Source organism: Labrus bergylta, chromosome 24, assembly GCF_963930695.1.
Source record: "Labrus bergylta chromosome 24, fLabBer1.1, whole genome shotgun sequence".
Taxonomy (NCBI): domain Eukaryota; kingdom Metazoa; phylum Chordata; class Actinopteri; order Labriformes; family Labridae; genus Labrus; species Labrus bergylta.
This window is the reverse complement of record NC_089218.1, coordinates 4,001,287-4,018,802: the sequence shown is the minus strand read 5'-3', so window position 1 is coordinate 4,018,802 and position 17,516 is coordinate 4,001,287. Positions and strand designations below refer to the sequence as shown.

General features: G+C 41.4%; 3 protein-coding genes across 4 annotated transcripts; 1 reads left to right on the top strand and 2 right to left on the bottom strand.

Moving 5' to 3' along the window:
* Positions 1–736: 736 nt before the first annotated feature.
* Positions 737–4,193, bottom strand: LOC109999253 (intermediate filament protein ON3-like). The gene is made up of 9 exons (XM_029281256.2): positions 3,957–4,193; positions 2,857–3,065; positions 2,713–2,773; positions 2,525–2,620; positions 2,283–2,447; positions 2,047–2,172; positions 1,741–1,961; positions 1,612–1,637; positions 737–1,419 (listed from the first exon to the last, which is right to left on the bottom strand). Exons 1-9 carry the CDS (start codon positions 4,116–4,118, stop codon positions 1,412–1,414), a joined length of 1,074 nt encoding a protein of 357 aa, XP_029137089.1. The 5' UTR covers positions 4,119–4,193; the 3' UTR covers positions 737–1,411.
* Positions 4,194–4,467: 274 nt separating this feature from the next.
* Positions 4,468–7,918, top strand: LOC109999254 (keratin, type I cytoskeletal 18-like). Of its 2 annotated transcripts, XM_065952168.1 has the most exons (8): positions 4,468–4,869; positions 5,081–5,163; positions 5,305–5,461; positions 5,548–5,709; positions 5,795–5,920; positions 6,391–6,620; positions 6,916–6,950; positions 7,433–7,918. In XM_065952168.1, the coding sequence occupies exons 1-8, from the start codon at positions 4,498–4,500 to the stop codon at positions 7,786–7,788; spliced, it is 1,521 nt and encodes a 506-aa protein (XP_065808240.1). In that variant the 5' UTR covers positions 4,468–4,497; the 3' UTR covers positions 7,789–7,918. The 2 variants fall into 2 exon arrangements, with proteins under 2 accessions (XP_065808240.1, XP_065808241.1); XM_065952169.1 differs by lacking the exon at positions 6,916–6,950 and having other exon boundaries at positions 7,433–7,588.
* Positions 7,919–8,802: 884 nt separating this feature from the next.
* arpc2 (actin related protein 2/3 complex, subunit 2) lies at positions 8,803–16,271 on the bottom strand. Its single transcript, XM_020654278.3, has 10 exons — positions 16,047–16,271; positions 14,423–14,457; positions 14,027–14,139; positions 12,798–12,843; positions 12,382–12,568; positions 12,118–12,211; positions 11,705–11,831; positions 11,507–11,607; positions 10,560–10,660; positions 8,803–9,294 (listed from the first exon to the last, which is right to left on the bottom strand). Exons 1-10 carry the CDS (start codon positions 16,118–16,120, stop codon positions 9,273–9,275), a joined length of 900 nt encoding a protein of 299 aa, XP_020509934.1. The 5' UTR covers positions 16,121–16,271; the 3' UTR covers positions 8,803–9,272.
* Between the last annotated feature and the right edge of the window lie 1,245 nt (positions 16,272–17,516).

Below are 17,516 nucleotides of genomic sequence, written 5' to 3'. Positions count from 1 at the left end.
CAGCAGACTTTAATCAAATTAAAGCGCAAACAAGGTACAAACTGTTACGGGACATTATGAGAGATGGGATATCATCATGAGGCCAAGGTACACCGTCTGTGCTGCTCTGCTAACTTAAAACCATGTTCCAGTACGTTTTCCACATTGGAATCTCATGTGTGTCCGAATGACATGAGAGAAATGGGAAAGGCGGCGAAGAGGCGAGACTGCAAGGCTCCAGCTAATGACTGGCCGCTGCTATATCTATCCATTTATCTAACACAGTGCCTAAAATGTGTCTGCATTCTTAGCATTTGGGGAATATGGCTAAAAATTGTCTTTCTGAAAGTGACATGCCCTCAGATGTCTAGCTGGAGCTTACAGCCTGTTAGCTTAGCTCAGTCAAGAAAATGTGGACAACAGCTAGCTTTACAACTCAATACATAGGGCGCCAGACCAACCACTACGCCACCGCTGCCCCAGTGTTTGAATTCTAAATATTTGGAAAGGTGCAATAAAATGATTATTATTGTAATCATTATTATTATTTACATAAACCTTTCAATATAACAAGGTTTCAGTGTTAACCTTAAGACAGAACTAAAGCGGTTCTCCCCTTTTCCAGGGTTTATGGAGAAGCTAAACTAAAAGCTAAGCTAACTAGCTCTCGGCTCCAGCGGCATTTTTTATTTGTTTTGCAAAAAAGTAAAAATTTCCGCAATTGTTTCAAAGTGTGAAAGAGAAACGGGAGCAGACATATTGTTCGTGTTGCTTTATTTGTTGTATTTCATTGCACTTGTCATACCAACAGTCATTCCTGTACTGTCTTGTGATTTTTGCTGATTACTATAATGTTTGAGGTAAAAAAAAAAAAAAAGGTGCAGATAAATGTGAGAAAAGAGAACAGTTCCAGCATTTCAGACTTGCTACCAATCATTTTTTCTTTTCCCAGTAATCCTACATGAACACACAACACTGCAACACGGACAAAAAAATGGGTTTTTCAATTCACATTTTTTTTAAACCATTTCACATTTGCCATCACTGAACCATTTTTGCTTCCCTCGTGTGGTAGAGGGGGGGAGTGTGAAAAACTACTGCATGATCCAAAAATTCTCCATTTTGTTTTCCATTTCATTCTAAAACCTTTAAAGATGAAATTTAACTTCACATTAAGTAGATGTATATTTAATACTGATTGAGAGGACAGTGCAAGTCAATCTTCAGAGTAATGAGAGCTTTCAGACACAACTCTGCCTTCCTCCACTTCCACTCGGATCAGGACTCGTTTCTTGGAGGCGGGGCACATCGGCGTGGTAACGGTGTCCTCAGGGGTAATGGTGGTTTCCGGGACAGCAGTGAGTTCAGGGGCTTGTCGCTTCTCTGGCAGGTTTACGTCTGCATGCAAGTAAGCAGTGGGATTGGTTTGTTTTTACAAATCTGAGTGGGAGAGAGGTTTGATTTTAGTGGGGCACGAGACGTGAATCAATTTTTAACAAGCTGGTTATTGTGTTAACTAAAGGATCAGGTCAACGTTTTGGAAGGTTTTATTTGTCCAGCATGCATTGAAAGTAGTAGAAGTTTTAGATTTAACGGCTAAAATGTCAGAAAAAGTAATAAAATAAGTCTCACCTGCGTTTCGCATGAGCTCCCTCATTCTTCACACACATGGAGAAGAGACAGATGTTAGTACGAGTATTTCTAGTATATTTCATCAAACAGCATCATGAGTTAATGCATTGAATAGATGCTTGTAAGTACCTCTGCTCCTCGCCCTCCAGCAGTTTGCGGTAGGTGGCGATCTCGATGTCCAGAGCCAGCTTCAGGTTCATCAGCTCTTGGTGTTCGCGGATTTGTCCGGCCAAGTCCTGCTTGGCCCGCCTCAGGGCGTCCTCCAGCTGGACGATGTCCCTCCGAGCCGTCCCCAGGTTGGTGTCTCCTTCTGTCCTCACCTCGTTGATCTCCTTCTTCAGGGCCTCTTCCTAACATGGAAACAGAGGGGATCAGAGGCGGCTGGGTAGGACAGAAACATCTCGCGATAGAAGTATTTCTCTGAGTGATCCAAACCTTTCTCTGAAGAGCCTCCAGGTCTCCGGTTAGCCTCTGAATGAGACGCACCATGTCTGAGATGTCCCTCTTTAAATCACGCACATCCTGCTCACGTTGCCCTGCACTCAGGACCATGGCGTCCATCTAAGAGAGGGAAGCAAAGAACTGTTAACATTGTCATGATGTGTGAAATTAACTGAAGCCGTACCAGGCACGTTTTCTTCTTCTTTGGGTGTAATAAACCTTTCCCTTACCTTCTTCTGGTTCCACTGCTCGGCTTCCTCCCTGGTGCGAGAGGCAATGTTGGCGTACTGATTCTTGACACTGTCAACAATCTCATCCATGTCCAGACTCCGTTTGCTGCTGTCACGCAGGACCACTGTTTCATTCTGGACCTGAGACTCCAGCTCCTTTATCTCCTGCAGGGGGCGCACACGGGTTCATTTAATATGTCTATTTAAATGTTCAATAAAATAAAGAAAAGCACAATTATTACCTCATCATATCCAACCCTGAGGAAGTCTAGTTTTCCCATAAGGTCCTCCAGGTCCAGAACTAGATCCACAGCCTCCAGGTGACCTTCGTCCACGTCCTTTTTCACACACACATTAACACACACACATGCATTATACATGGATGCAACAATGCAACAAACAAATACGCAGCAGTAAAAGTTTCGGTTACCTTTTTGGTGACAATAAACTCATTCTCCAGTTCAGCTTTCTTCTGCAGCTCCTTCTCGTAGCTATAACAAAGAAAAGAGATGATTAATGTTGAACGAGAGGAGACAGCTGTTGTGTCGAGTCAAATAAACTGTGACCTGCCGACCTTTCCTTGGTGTCCTCCACCTCCTCCTGCTTCTTCAGCAGATCGGCCCTCAGCTTTTCTTGGTCAGCCAGCAAGTTCTGGATCTGCTGCTCCATCTCGTTCTCCAGCTGCTTGACGATGTCGTCGATTTTCCCCTCGTAGTCCTGCTGCTCCTTCAGGATATTCAGCTTTGTGTCAAGCTTCTTGTTCTCATCCTCCAGGTTTTTCACCTTAGATAGAAACAAAGTGTGTATTATAAAATCTGTAACTTATCAAATATGTGTTTGTTTTCACCCAGTGAGCCTCGAGTCTTTCAACTGTGTTTAGGTTGACTGATAAATTCCCCTTTTGGAGCTCAAACTGAAAGTTACATAACTGTCCACAAGATGGCGTCCTACATGTACCTCCACCCTTTATACATTGACCAAAGCTTGAAAAATAAGACACTTTTCATTCCATTTCATTCATTTCTATTTTCAGGAGGGTTTTAGCTGTTTGCATGGGCTCACATGAAGAATTTGGAATGCAAATTCATGTCAAAAATTACAAAAAAAGCTCAACAAATGTATTTATAGGCCTACCATGTGGCATAATTAAAAATTTTTTAAATGTTTAAGCAGCAAAACCCCAGAAAGAAACTATATCCTATAGTAGCCTATATAATATCGTTTTTATTAATTTTCATTGTTTTAGTGTAATGAGTAGGCTATTAATATAATTCTAAACTGATAGATTGTTAAATAATTTATATTCTTTTTATGAATATCCCGTCTTCTTTTTACTACGTAGTTGTGATGCACTTTTTTTTTTTTAAGTGGCAAGCTAACTTAATTGATATAATTAATGCTGTAAATAATGAATTAACCTAGCATAAATTGATTTTTAAAACTGTTAGATATTTCTCTAAAATTATTCAAATGAATAAAACTCAGATAAATTAATAATAATAACAGAATCAACCATTGAATTGTATTGAACTAAAACAATAATAGTAAGCTTTTACATTATGATTAGGCTACTTGTAGCAGGCCTAGAAGTATAATTAGTCATTTTTAATTGTTTATCACATTTATTTAATTAGTGCATTCGCATAATGGACATTATTGACATTATCTACATACCTTGTCAATCAGCCGGACGAACTTGTCGTTGAGTCCCACCATGTCGTCCTTCTCCCTGGACTTGCCCGTCCCGTCCACCTTGTTGTTGGTCGGTTGGCTCTTTGCTGGCCCCGTGGTCCGGGGGCTGTAGGACTGGCTACTGTAATCTTTAGCTTTAGACATACTGCAACCTTTTACCTCGAGCTGACACCTGGAAGATGAACTGGTGAGCGGTGAAGGTACCTGCAGCCCTCCTTCACCTGCTTTTAAGGTGGGCAAGGACCACCTGTCGCCTCCCCAAACTCCGCATGTGTCCAATCAAAAGAAGACAGGTACCGTTTTACAGTGAGAAAAAACGGAATGCCAACATGAAAAACTTGAATTTCAACTGTAGACCAGTTTGTCCAGGGGTGGTGGTGGGCAGCGGGAGCCAATAACATCCTTAGGGAGGATTCAAGAAGAAAATAACGGGTATAAAACCCACCTGAGTCCTTCACCTACATTCATCAGGTGACTCTCCTGCCTTCCTCGCTCTCCATCTCTCTCCGATCCAAAAGCAGCCATGCCTTCAAAAAACACCGCAGCCAGCATGTTCGGTGGAGCCGGGGGAAGGGGCTCTAGGGCGTCCGTCGCCAGCCTGGAGGGGCTGCGTAACATACTGCGTAACGAGACGGAGAAAGACTCCGCACCTCCAGCTCCAGCACCTGCCGCTCAGCCCGCAGCCCCCGCAGCCCCCGCGGCCCCCGCGGACGACAAGCAGACTCTGCGGGGTCTGAACGACAGGCTGTCCGGATACCTGGGCAGGGTGAGGCAGCTGGAGAAGGAGAACGGAGGCCTTCAGAAGCAGATTGATGACATTTTGGCCAAGAGGAAAACTCCAGCGGGACGGGACTGGGATAAGGTGGAGCAACCTTTGGATGACCTCAAGAAGCAGGTAAGCATCAGATGTGTAGTTTTAATTTTTCATTTTGTACATTTAAAATGACTATTGGTCTTTGATATATCAAATTCAGCATATTTTTCCAAATTTACTCTCTAATCAAATATGAAAAAATACATTGAATATTTTCAAACAGAATAATTTTACTCTATGTCTTAAAATCTGAGACACACTTGTAATAGACATGATGTTTTGAAATCTTTAGATCAAAGACCTGACCTTGGACAACGCTAAGCTGCTTCTCCAGATTGACAACACCAATCTTGCTAATGATGACTTCAAGGAAAAGTGAGTTCCATTAAACACTAGTTTAGAGCATTACTGCAAATGCGTGCTTTTAGTGAAGTTTTTTCTTCATTTGAATTTGAAAAACACGAGTCTGTAGTGTGTTTCTGTTGATCAGTGTTTGGTTATTGTCAACTTGTGCAGGCTGGAAGATGAGAAAAAGGACCGCAAGCAGCTGGAAAAGGACTTGGAGGATCTGAAGAAGACCATTGAGGACACCAAGATGAACGTCAAGCAGACGCAGAAGGAGATCGACCTGGTGAAGGAGGAGATCGCCCGCCTTGACCAAGAGCACAAAGAGGTGACACCGAAACGATAAAAACACTCTCAGATCAAAAGTAGTGTAACCAATTCTGAGGCTTACTTTTCTAAGTGTGGCTCTTGTAGGAGGTTGACGTCCTGCGTGAGAAGATCAAGGACTCTGAAGTGACTGTGGAGATCGACTCCCTCAACTCAAACCTGTCAGAGATGCTCAACAAGGTCCGTGGGCAGTACGAGAAGCTTGCCAAGAAGAACCTGAAGGAGACTGACGACTGGTATCAGAGCAAGGTGCGTCACCCAGCATGATCTGAGAGTTCAGTTTCTTCTCACACTCTGTTTATTTCACCATTTCTCTGTGCTTCTTTCTCCACAGTTTGACCACATCAAGGTGGAGGAGGCGCAAACCAACGAGGCCTTTGTGACCGGAAAGACAGAGCTCAAGGATCTGCTCAAACAGAAACAAACTCTGGAAATCAAGATCCAGAGTCTGCACAGCATGGTAACCACACACATAACACTAATAACACATCATCAACACTTCCATTAAATATGACTTCATCTGGAACTTCACTCTGTCGCACACATCAGCTACAGTTTGGATTTGAGTAAAGGGCTCACTTTGAAGACAGCTCTCCATGATCCAGGCTTTCATATCCTGTAATCCCACTCCACTTTTGCAGAACATGTTGACATACGACTAATAATTGTTCTCAAGTCAAGGTGAAACCCCTTGAGGCGTACAAACACAGACTCGTGTCAGAAATGTTAAAACCAGGGTTGTTAGTCTACCCGTCCATTTCACGAGCATTCCTCACTGCCCTGTCATTAAACTGTAAACCTGCTTAAACCACACCGACTGGATCTGTTGAGATCTGAGGGGCAACCCCTGGATCTGCTCTTGAAAAATGACAAATGACAAACAGTGTTTTTTTTTTTTTGGTCTTTCTTATATTACGTCGATTATTTCAGATCAACAATCTGGAGGAAACCTTGCAGTCCACCAAAGTGGAGTACGGTCAACGCCTGGGCCCCCTCAACAAGATGATCCTCGACCTGGAGAAAGAGCTGAAGGAGGTCAGGGCAGAGGTGGAGCGCCTGGTCGAAACCAACAAGAACCTGCTGTGTGTCAAGATGAAGCTGGAGGCGGAAATCGATAACTACCAGCAGCTGATTCATGGCATGACGGTTGAGCCTGAAAGGTGAGAAGTCAGAAAATACGGAAATACTTCATCTTGGTTGCATTTTTTATGAAGTCAGAGCTACAGAATTAAATGTGGTTTTAACATTCCCGCCTCTGACTGGGCAAGTAGCCAATCACAGTTGAGTATTTCTGGGGTGGAACTTGGGGTGGCCAATAAGATTTCAAAGGGGGGCCCATGCCAACCCTGTGGACCTGCCCCTGCTTTAAGTATTGGCATTAACACAGCCTAATACAAACAATAGCATGGTGTACCTGTTTCCTGCTAGCTTACTTAACATCTTTTTCTCTGACAGCTCGGACCTTTCTTTAGAGGACGCGCTAAGTAGCGGTAAGTTCTGGATCCGGAGAGGAAAAAAACAATTACAAAAAATAACACTGACTTTATCATGTTAGCATCATGGCCTGATTGAAAAGTTTATCTCTGCAGCAGAGTCTCGCAAAGGGAAATAAATAAACAAATCTCTGAACTTGACTTTAGCTTCTCTTACAGTTTGATTGTGGATTTGAAAGAGCGTTATGACTCTCCTTGCGAGCAGAGTTAAACTCTTTAAAGCAGACAGGTCCATCTTCTCTTCAAATTCAGTTCAAGAAAGAATTGGATTGTTTTGAGATTCACTAAAATGCACTTTTAACTCAACACACTGCACCCTGTTACTGCATGCATTCACGCCCAAGTTAACACCACATGATTTTGACAAGGAAATAAATCACAAAAGAAGAAGAAATCTGTCCATTTGTTGTCTCTTGTGTAAAAATGCATGTATTAAAGTGATGCTGACATGCATTAAAACTGAATGATCTTGCTTCCAGACCAGCAAAAGCCTAAGACAGAGGTCCCAGAAGAGCAGGTAAAAGTGAAAGAAGAAGTCCTTGTGGAGCAAGAAGGTGCACCCTCCATCCAATCTGCTACCCCAAAAGCCCCTGAGGATGCCCCGACTACTGAAGGAAACCCCATCAAGGAGGAAAAGGTTGCTGTCGACAAAGCAGCAGCTCCGCCAAGCACCAGCAATACTAAAAAGAAAGCGCCCAAGAAAAACAAAAAGGATTCATCCTCCTCTTCTTCTTCTTCCTCCTCCTCCTCCTCGTCTTCCTCCTCCTCTTCTTCCTCTTCCTCCGACGATGAAGATCAAAAGGCCAAGAATGAGGCTAAAGTGGCCAAAGCCTGATTCACAATCTGTTCTTTTTACTGCTCTGTGTCATGACAGTCTGTCTGTAGACTTGTAAAGCTGCCATGAGATTGCTGTGGTGTGTTTTCCTCAAATGTCATGAAATAAAATACATTTGATTTCAAAAGAAGGTCCCATTGTTTCATTTTCTGCCTTTTTGGATGGATGACTTATGTTGCAATTCACTAATTTACCTTCAATTTACTTTAATGATCACTGAGTGCATTGCTCCCCACCCTTGGGTACTTTTGCAGAAGCCAGGCAATATTTGGCACATTTGGGCTGCAAATACAAATGATTTTTATCACTGTTAAGACTTATTTTGTGTATAATATGCCAATAAAATTAGAAAATGTTCATTACAATATGCTAGAACAAGAGTCCCCAGACCCCTTTCAAGCTAAATTTCGTAGTTACGTCAAACATAACGATGGCAAACATCAATATTAAATGTTAATTAACTGTTAGCAAAAATCCAAAGAAGAACCACACTCATGTTGAACAGCCTTCTGATCAGACTGGTGGTGTGTTTTTTCCATTTTAAGAGAAGGTGGGTTGTAGAGATGTAGTGGTGTAGCAGTTTATTGTTACATCAGTGTCACTCATAGAGGCTGCTTGATTCTGATTGGATAGAGTGGTGAGGTTTTTTTTTTTTTTTTTTGCCATAAAAAAGAACAATTATTTTGATATGCAGCTTTTCATAATGTCTAAAAGGGAATATATTAAACATGTCATTGTCACTAATACATTTTTTAAGTTTCCCCTCCCCATCCCTCCAATGATTCACGACCCGCCCCCCTTTAAAAACCACAGTCCTAGAATACAAGCTGTCAAACGTCTTCACTATAAAGCCCAAATACTCAATTTACTATAATCTCAGACCAAACTAATGGAATATTCATGTTATTTTCCTTCTTATCCATTTTCAATTTACCAATAACTTCTTTTGGCTCAATTTTTAGCACATTTATTGACAATTACTGAGAAAAAAAAACACACGCTACTACCAGAGGATTTTTTTTTTGTAAGAGTGATTTATTTATTTTTTAATGACAATGGTTCAGACAACATGAAAGCACAGAGAGGGAGGAAGGGGGAGTTGAAATCATCCAACACATGGATATTGTATGGTGGGGGGGTTTGAGGGGCAAGCAAGAGTACCAAATGGAGTAAAAGATATCGTATCAAAAATTTCATTTTTTTCATATATATATTTATATAGGACTAATAATTCTCTTTAACTATGCAAAGCAAGGAATGCCCTTTTTTCCATTTATCTTGAGCCGTGGCTTTCCCTACGAAGAGCAAACATTATTATTCATAAAAAAAAAAAAAAGAAGACTGGACACGTTTTTTTTGGGGGGGGAGGGTTTGGGCGGGGGCGTTAAGATGTGTCCTTGAGTCCTGTCCGATGTGGCGTTTGAGTCTCAGTGTAGCGCGTCTGGGCGTGTCCACGGGGGGCGGGGGGGGGTCTGGATCTGGCCTCAGCGTGAAAAGGTCTTTCCACTAGAAAATGACACAAAGACACATTTATGTCAGAAACGTACTCTTCAGTTGCATTTCTCTTTAAATCTATTTTTTAATTTTCATCTTTAAGTCAAATAAAACGAGTCATAATGATTTGCACTATTATTTCAGCTCTATAAACTTGGGAGTTCCTTGGCTTAAATATCATGAAGATTGCAGCCATCTCATTCAGGTTAAATTTTAACCGTGGAATAAAGACTCTTTGTGCTCTGGCAGTTTATATTTTCCTATTATTTCAAAGCTTAAAAGCACACAAAAAGTGTTCATGCAACTGTTTGGAGGTTTTAAAAAAAGTGGAGAGCTGTAAAAATTCCTTCCTGACTCACTTCAAACACAGCAAAAACAGTCCAGGCAAACACAGCCACACACCTCGAAACCACTAAAACATACACAGCTGCGGACTGAACGCAGCTCACAAAGAAAGAAGTCTGTCTTTCAAAGTGTTAAGATATCTTATCTCAAGACGGAAAGGTTATCTTTAACGCTTCATATCAAATGAAGTGGGGAAAAAAAAAGGCAGAAGAGGCGTTCAAGATTTTGATTTAACATCTGTACAAATGAGCTGGTCGATAAAACAATCTTAAAATGGGATAGTGGTGAAATTGATTAAATAAACTATCATAAACATTGGACTTTTGTTATTGAAACAGATAGATCCAGCAGCCTATAAAACAGCAGAAAGTAGCAGAACAACAGCCAGTCAGTGTGAGCATATCAGTGAGCATATCAAAGAACATCCTTGTTTCCTAAAGTTATGAATAGTTTGAGTCACTAATGAGGACACCAGATGACTGGAACTAAGGGCCACAAAAAATGTTGAAAGTGAGCTAAGTATCCACAAAGCTGGAGACATTGGTGACAAAAACAAAAGTAACTTAAATGGAAGTGGTTTGAATATCACTGAAGTGAAAAGTGCTGATTACGGTCTGCTTAAAATGCAGTTTGTGCAAAAACAAATAACAAACATCCCCTGAATCTACTTAAAATGAGCCAGTCCAACAACTCAATGCTAAATAACCAAAAGGATCTGGATATTAATGTATCATCATAGCAGCAGCTCAGCTCGCAGCCCCCTGGATAGTTTTATTAACCCTAAGCTCTTTGTGAAGTATTTATTAACAACTACACCTTCCCTTCATTTAGGTAGAATAAGAAACAGCTACATTAATTCATAGGATGGCTAAAGACCTTGATGTGCACAGATTGCGGCTATGAGTCGGATTGGACGGGCTGAGGCTACTTACGAGATGGTTTTCATCTCCTTCTTCTCGGCATCGGGTCGAGCGCGGTTCAGCACTTTGAGGAAGTCTGACGTCTTGGCCCTCATACGTGTGTGAATGTAGGCCTGCGGAGAGAGAGAGAGAGAGAGAGAGAGAGAGAGAGAGAGAGAGAGAGAGAGAGAGAGAGAGAGAGAGAGAGAGAGAGAGAGAGAGAGAGAGAGAACACTACATGTGAGGAGAGTCTTATCAGGGGCTTAAAAAGCTTAAAACAAGCCCGCAAACTAATCTTGAACAAATCTTCAAAATACAGTGGATGAGATCATTTCGTTTTTTGTCGGTGCAGGTGTCCACATAATTTAGATTTTTCTTTAGTGAAAAAATGAGGTCAACATTTTGTGACAGGTGCCGGACCTTAATCACAGCGTGCTGCAGAGACAATAGTGAACACTGTAATCTCCAGTTTCACCCACTGTCAACTGTCGATAAATCTATCCGCTGTGTCACCCACGCAGACTCCCCGCTGTCTGAAAACAGCCAACATCTTACGAAATCACACAAAAGCCTCTGAAATGTAAGCCACTTAAAGAAAGGCTTTAATTAGAGTTTCTTCCGTTAAAGGAACTATGTGAACTATGTCTCGATTTGTGAGTCATGTGTACACAAACGCCCACTCTTAAAAGAAACCTGTATGATGACAGAGGAGGGCAGAGCAAGTTGTCAACAGGTGGGGAGCCTTCATGAGTGAGACTTTCTTTGGTAGTGAGGGGACCAAACAGACTGTCGGAAAGATCATCTGTCCCAACACAGGGCTAAAAAGATATAATCAAAGAATTCAAGGAAATAGCTGGCTCTTCATTATCTTTCAAAGATCATTGGTATAAATTGACACTATGTCACAAACAATAAAAACACCTGCAAGGAATTTCTGTAGCATTCAGATCTGATTGTGCACCCTGGTTTCATGAACTGACCTTGGAGCACTTTATGTGGTAGTGCAGGTAGTCCCTGAAGGTGTGGATGAGGTTGATGGTGTTGTCTCTAGCATTGGCATTGGTGTGTCGAGGGAACAGCACTGAAAACAACCAACAAAAAGTCCAATAAAAACGGCTGCAACACAGGAAAAAAAAAGAAAGAAAAAAAGAAAAAGAGGAAGGTTTGCAGGTACTGACCGAAGGTGATGTATCCAATGTTGTCTCCGACGGCGGCGTCTGTGTCCTTCAGCTCCAGGGGGGGCTCCCTGTGGCTGAACAGCACCTGGGGGGCTGTGTGGCTGGCTCGCCGACCCTCTTTGAACTCCTGCACACAGAACAAGTACATCAACATCATCAGTTTAACAGTGGTATGTTTTATTGTTCTATTTAAATGACAGCTAAATCCATGCATGTGTTACTACTTGAACATTCACTTAATGATTTACATGATTCACATGTACAAATAATTACATCTAGAAAAAGAAAGACACATGGTTTATGTTCTGGGATGGGGAACTTTGGGGGGCCAGATGTGGCCCGCAGGCCGCCAGTTGATGATCGCTGGTCAAGACCAAAAGACCCACTTTTGGGTCGGTTGTGACCTCACACACCTGCATGAACACTTTGCCGATGATGACATCGTCGTCGTCTTTGAACACCGTGCTGAACACCACCGTCACTCTGTCCTTCTTGGCCTCCAGATACCTGAGAAGACGGGAGGATTTAGAGGTTTAAAAACCTCCAAAGGGATCCAGGATGTACGCAACAATGACAGCATGATTGATGAGAAAGCTCCCACACAGGAGACACATGACAACCCATTTCTTTCTTCAACTAGAGACTCTTCAAAGAGATGTCTGACACTGAAAACGTACATGGACTCGTCGTCTCTGTAGTGGACCACAGCCCTCTTCTCGCCCTCTTTGCCCTCTTCCTGGAACTTGAAGTACTTTTCAAACACAGACGCAAAGCAGTTCCTCTTGAGCATGCCCGCCTGGTGGACCACCTCGTCTTTGTTGGCCGGCAGTGAGTCCAGGTCGTAGAGGAGGGACACGTTGTAGCCTAGAAAAGATATTTTTTTTAATGAGTTGTAGAATCTATCTGCAGTTTGTTTTGATTAGAGGAAGTCAAGAGCTGACACAAACTGCCAAATACTGTTCAATAATGTTCCAGAAATGAGGAACCACGCATTCATTTAGAAGCTTTGTGGTGAGCTATCTTTACACCACTCTATTCCTATTGGCTGTCAGTAATTTCTAAAAAGGAGATCAGAGACTTTCTGAGGACTTACCAGACTCTGGTGCAACCAGGAAATTCTCATAGACCCTCTTGAGCAGCTGAAATCGAAACAAAGGAGGACCTTTATTTGTGTCGTACTTCTCGTAACAAAAATTAGAGCTTCAGAGAAAAACAACATGACACCAAGGGGACAGAATCACATGAAAGAAACAGCTTCAATAGAAGAAAACACGACATAATATTATTCATATTTTCATGCTAGAACAAAACAAGGATTCCCGCAGTTCCCATGAGATTACAAAACTGTCTTAAGTGGCACTTTCAAAAGCTGCCCTTTGAATGTCACAACAAAAGGCAGAGAAGGAGGTGTGTGTTAGTGAGAGGTTTAAATCTCAACACGGGGGGGGGGGGGCTCTTTAATTGATACTTGTCACTGTGGAATGCAGCAGGAAAATGTAAAACACACTCCTGCACGGAAAGATGGACCACCAAAGGTCAGTGAAAGTCACTGTGGTGCATCTCTCTCTCTCTCTCTCTCTCTCTCTCTCTCTCTTTTGAATCTGAGCAACGGTTCAGCAAAAAAAAGGAGGGACAAGAATGTGTGAGAATAATCGAGCTTTAACGCGGCCTGAATAAATGACTGTGACGCTGTTCATCTGGTCATGCATCCCTCCGCTTTTCAGCTCAAGAGAACAAGAAGGGAAGTCGGCTTGGCCTGGACGGCAGCCAAGACACACACACACACAGCACTTCCTCGCCTGGGGTGAGTCACACACACTCACTTCCTGTTTCAAAAAGAAGCCCCAGCAGCTGCTTTCTTCCTTACATGGCAACAGAGCTCTTGTGGTGGAGGTGTGTGTGTATTAGTGTGTAGATAGTAATCCTGAGCTCATCATCTTTTTGGATGCCGATCATTATTCCTTCGTGGATTTGTCAGTGACAGTGTTTCCATTGTTGCAGCAGTGCATGTTTGCATGATGACGAGAGGGTTAGCATGAAAATGAGACTCTAGGAGGATAGTCTGCCTGTCTGGTAACCTTTTAGACCTAAAGGCGTAATATTACAGCATCTAAAACATGGCAGCGACATTTCACACACGTCAAGATGTTTCCCAGATTACGCAGACACCCTGGTTTGTGTAACTTGTGTGTACTTATGTAAACATGTGTTGAGGAATTTGAAAGTGAGTATGCAAATGTGAGGTTTTGAGAGGCCCAGTCTCTGCCCGAACACACATTGAGAAACTTCTTCTTCTTCTTTATTTGTTCGTTCATGTTGTACCTCATCAGCGCCATGCTCCTGCAGCTCCTTGTAGAACTTCAGCGAGATGCTGACCATCACTTTGGTCTTGTCCCCGTTGGGGTTGGAGATGTGGTACAAGACGCCATCGAAATCTGCAGCACAAAAGGAGGAATGTCAGAGCCTACAAGAGGGACAATTGACATCTTACACCCAGTTTTTAAACAACTAAATTAGAATATTTCAGTCAATTTTGCATGACATGTATCACAACCTTTTGCCACGGGTTGATTCTAAAATAATAAAGTAACAGGTGTGATTACATCAGCATCAAACATGGTTCAATATTTGTCTCCAGCAATTCAATTAAAACTCATTTATAAATCAAAATATAGTCATTCTGAGAAAACTGAATTAATTAATTCCATAAAGTCTCACCTGCAAACGTCACATCGACGGCCTCTGGTTTGGTTCTGCAGGGACGAACAAAGCTTGTTAGGGGACAAAAAATCTTCAGAACAGCAATACCAACACAAGAATCTCAGGGTGTATTCTGTTGTTACACAATGTGGGGGTTTGCACAGCACAGCAGATGAATTCTTTAAAAGGCAGATGCTGCAGCAGCATGTCCAAAGTGCATACTTTGCGTGCACCGAGGAGCTGCTGCTGCCTCTGCTCAGACTTGACTTAAGAATGCGGAAGCTGGAGAGAGGGGCGATAGTGAGCTAACAAGTAGCCCCTCGTTTGTTTCATCAAAACGTGGACAACAAATAAATCGCCTTTAAAAAGATACAGTGTCATAAAAAATGCTCTATTGTAGGAAAGCGTGGTTAATGATAAAGTTGTTGTTATCTTGACAAACCAAGTATGTCACCAACTGTGATCAGGAGCGCCTCCAGGAACTCCCGGCCCCATGAATAGATATCACATTGGGCCCCTACCACAGCCCAAACTAACCCGGACCGCACCTCCACAAATGACCCATATAAACATTGAACTATGCTTTGTTTTACACCCTGAAAATGGAAGATAAATAATCACTAATAATAAACTTTTTCACCTTTTCAGACCGTTGAAGCGCGCGGGGGGGGGGGGGGGGGGGGGCACATTTTTTCCAGAAAGGAATTCTGAATGTTTGTTTATTCATTCAGACAATTCGAATTCTAATTATCTTAATGTGATTATAACTGAGAGAAAAAACGCCAAATAATAAATACATTTTTTATTTTAGGCCCATGAAGGGGCCCCTGGGTAGTCAGTCCCCCCCCCTGCTGTGATCAGTAGATAAATGGTGACTCCTGATTAACATGTCAGAATATATATATACATTTTAAAGCAGGGAGGGGCCACATTCATTTAATTCTCACCGCCAGAGGGGCCAAATTGTAGGACACAAAAACAATTACGGTCAATTATGTCTCAAATTTATCTTAATTGTCAAACATTATGATGAATATTTCTGAGTTTATCATGTTTTCTTCATGTTTCCAATTAATTGATTAAAAAAAATTAACCTGAGGGGCCACGTTTTAGGGTTTAAGGGCCCCGCCCCCCGCCCGCCCCGCCCTCTGTTTTAAAGGATAGTCGAGTAAATCAGATTTTCGCCTGGTGACGTCACGCTAACATGTTCGCATGGTGACGTCACTCTAACAAACAGAGTACTCCTCTCCAGCCTCTAAAAAAAAACGTTTTAAAATGTTCCAATTCATGTTTTTCTCTCATTTTTTTTGCAGAATGGCACGCAGAGCTTTGTTAAATTCGTTAATTGTTTAAAAACAGAACAACCAGGGGGAGATTATAAATGAAATTGGGGTTATAAATCGGGCTGTGACCGTGCAGACACACCCCAGCTTCAGGCGGATCAGCGAAATAACTCTTTTTATTTTGTTGTTTCTAATTAAACTCAGCGACATTGCAGACGTGTGCTAAGCTGCAAATGTTGTTAAGTCGCATTTAAAACCCACACACACACGAAACGGAGTGTGTAATAATGTTTATTGGAGCGCTGAAGAGGAAGCTAGCTGTTAGCATCGTTAGCCAGGTGTAACGGAGGATTTCTTACCCGTTCGATGCGCCGTCGAACTTCAGCGACAGCGTCTCTTCTATGATCCGGTTGTTGATTTCTAACAGGATCATCTCAGCGGAGTGCTGGTGTCGAGGAAAGGGGGGGGATGATCGGTGCTGTTCGGTTGGGATTAAATCGCTTTGTGTCAAAACTCGGCTAGTTTTCCTCCCTTGACAGACCGAAAACCGCTTCCGCCGAGCCACCTTCCGCCTGTCACTTCCGCGTTTTTCACCCTCAGGACCCCATGAGATGAGAGCGCCCGCAATGTTGCCTGTATGCATTTGTAATAATTCTACAATTCACTTAGCAGACGCTTTTATCCAACTGTAAATTGTAACATAAACAATTTTAAACAGGTAAGATCCTTCATGAATATCAATGCTGCTCGAATATCAATGATTTATTCACATATTGAATACTGTATAACCACATGGTCACTTTCTGCTGGCACAACACTTAAACCAATACAAAAAGGCCATAAAAATCTTTGACAAAAAGCCATTTTCGTTTCACCATTGCACTGTTTGAGATAAACATAATTTACTAAATTTTCATAACTTTGTTCATTTTAAAAATGCATGTTTTATATATAAAACACCCTGATTCTAAATATTTAGTTTATATTCTATATATTTAGCTTTGATTATAAATATTTACAATCTTAGCTAAATATATAGGATCAAAGCTAAATATTTAGAATGTAAACTAAATATTTAGAATCAGGACATGTATTTTTAACATTTATATATAACATTTAACATTTAGATAAAACATTCAACATTTAGATATAATATTTAACATTTATATTTGCCAATGAAACTATCTTACATTTTTATTCAGTAAAAAGTAAATATGACAAAGTTCACAAATATTTCTCTAAATGTGAATAAAAAGTGATTTTTGTGGAGAAATGTTGTTGTTATTTGTAGTGTGCGCAACTTTACAATCGGCGCACCATACTGACAGACATTGCACAGAGGCAAAGCACAACATTGAGGGCAGTTCTTGAGAGCTCTAATCAGTATAGAAACCATCTTATAAGTCGTCGTTATCAAACAAAAACCATCGTCACAACCATCATCATCATCAATAATATGGAGACCATCATCATTAAGTTAGTAGGTATTCATGAAAGAGCTGGGTCTTTAGCTTTTTCTTAAAGGTACAGAGGGACTCATTCCACCACCGGGGGGCGACAGAGGAGAAGAGTCTAGTCAGGCAAAAATGTCAACATTCCTTATAATATAATAGTATATTTATTGGTATATTTTTAATAAATGCAATATGGCTTGAATATACAAAAAGCTGGTTTGTTTTTGTTGTACTATAACATTTTATTTTAAAGTCTTCATATACCTGCTTGTTTTTACAGTTTTAAGATTAATTAGATGTTGATGATGTCAATAAAAACCTAGGAGACAGGATACATATTGTTTATATATAAGATAAAGATAAGATAAGATAAAT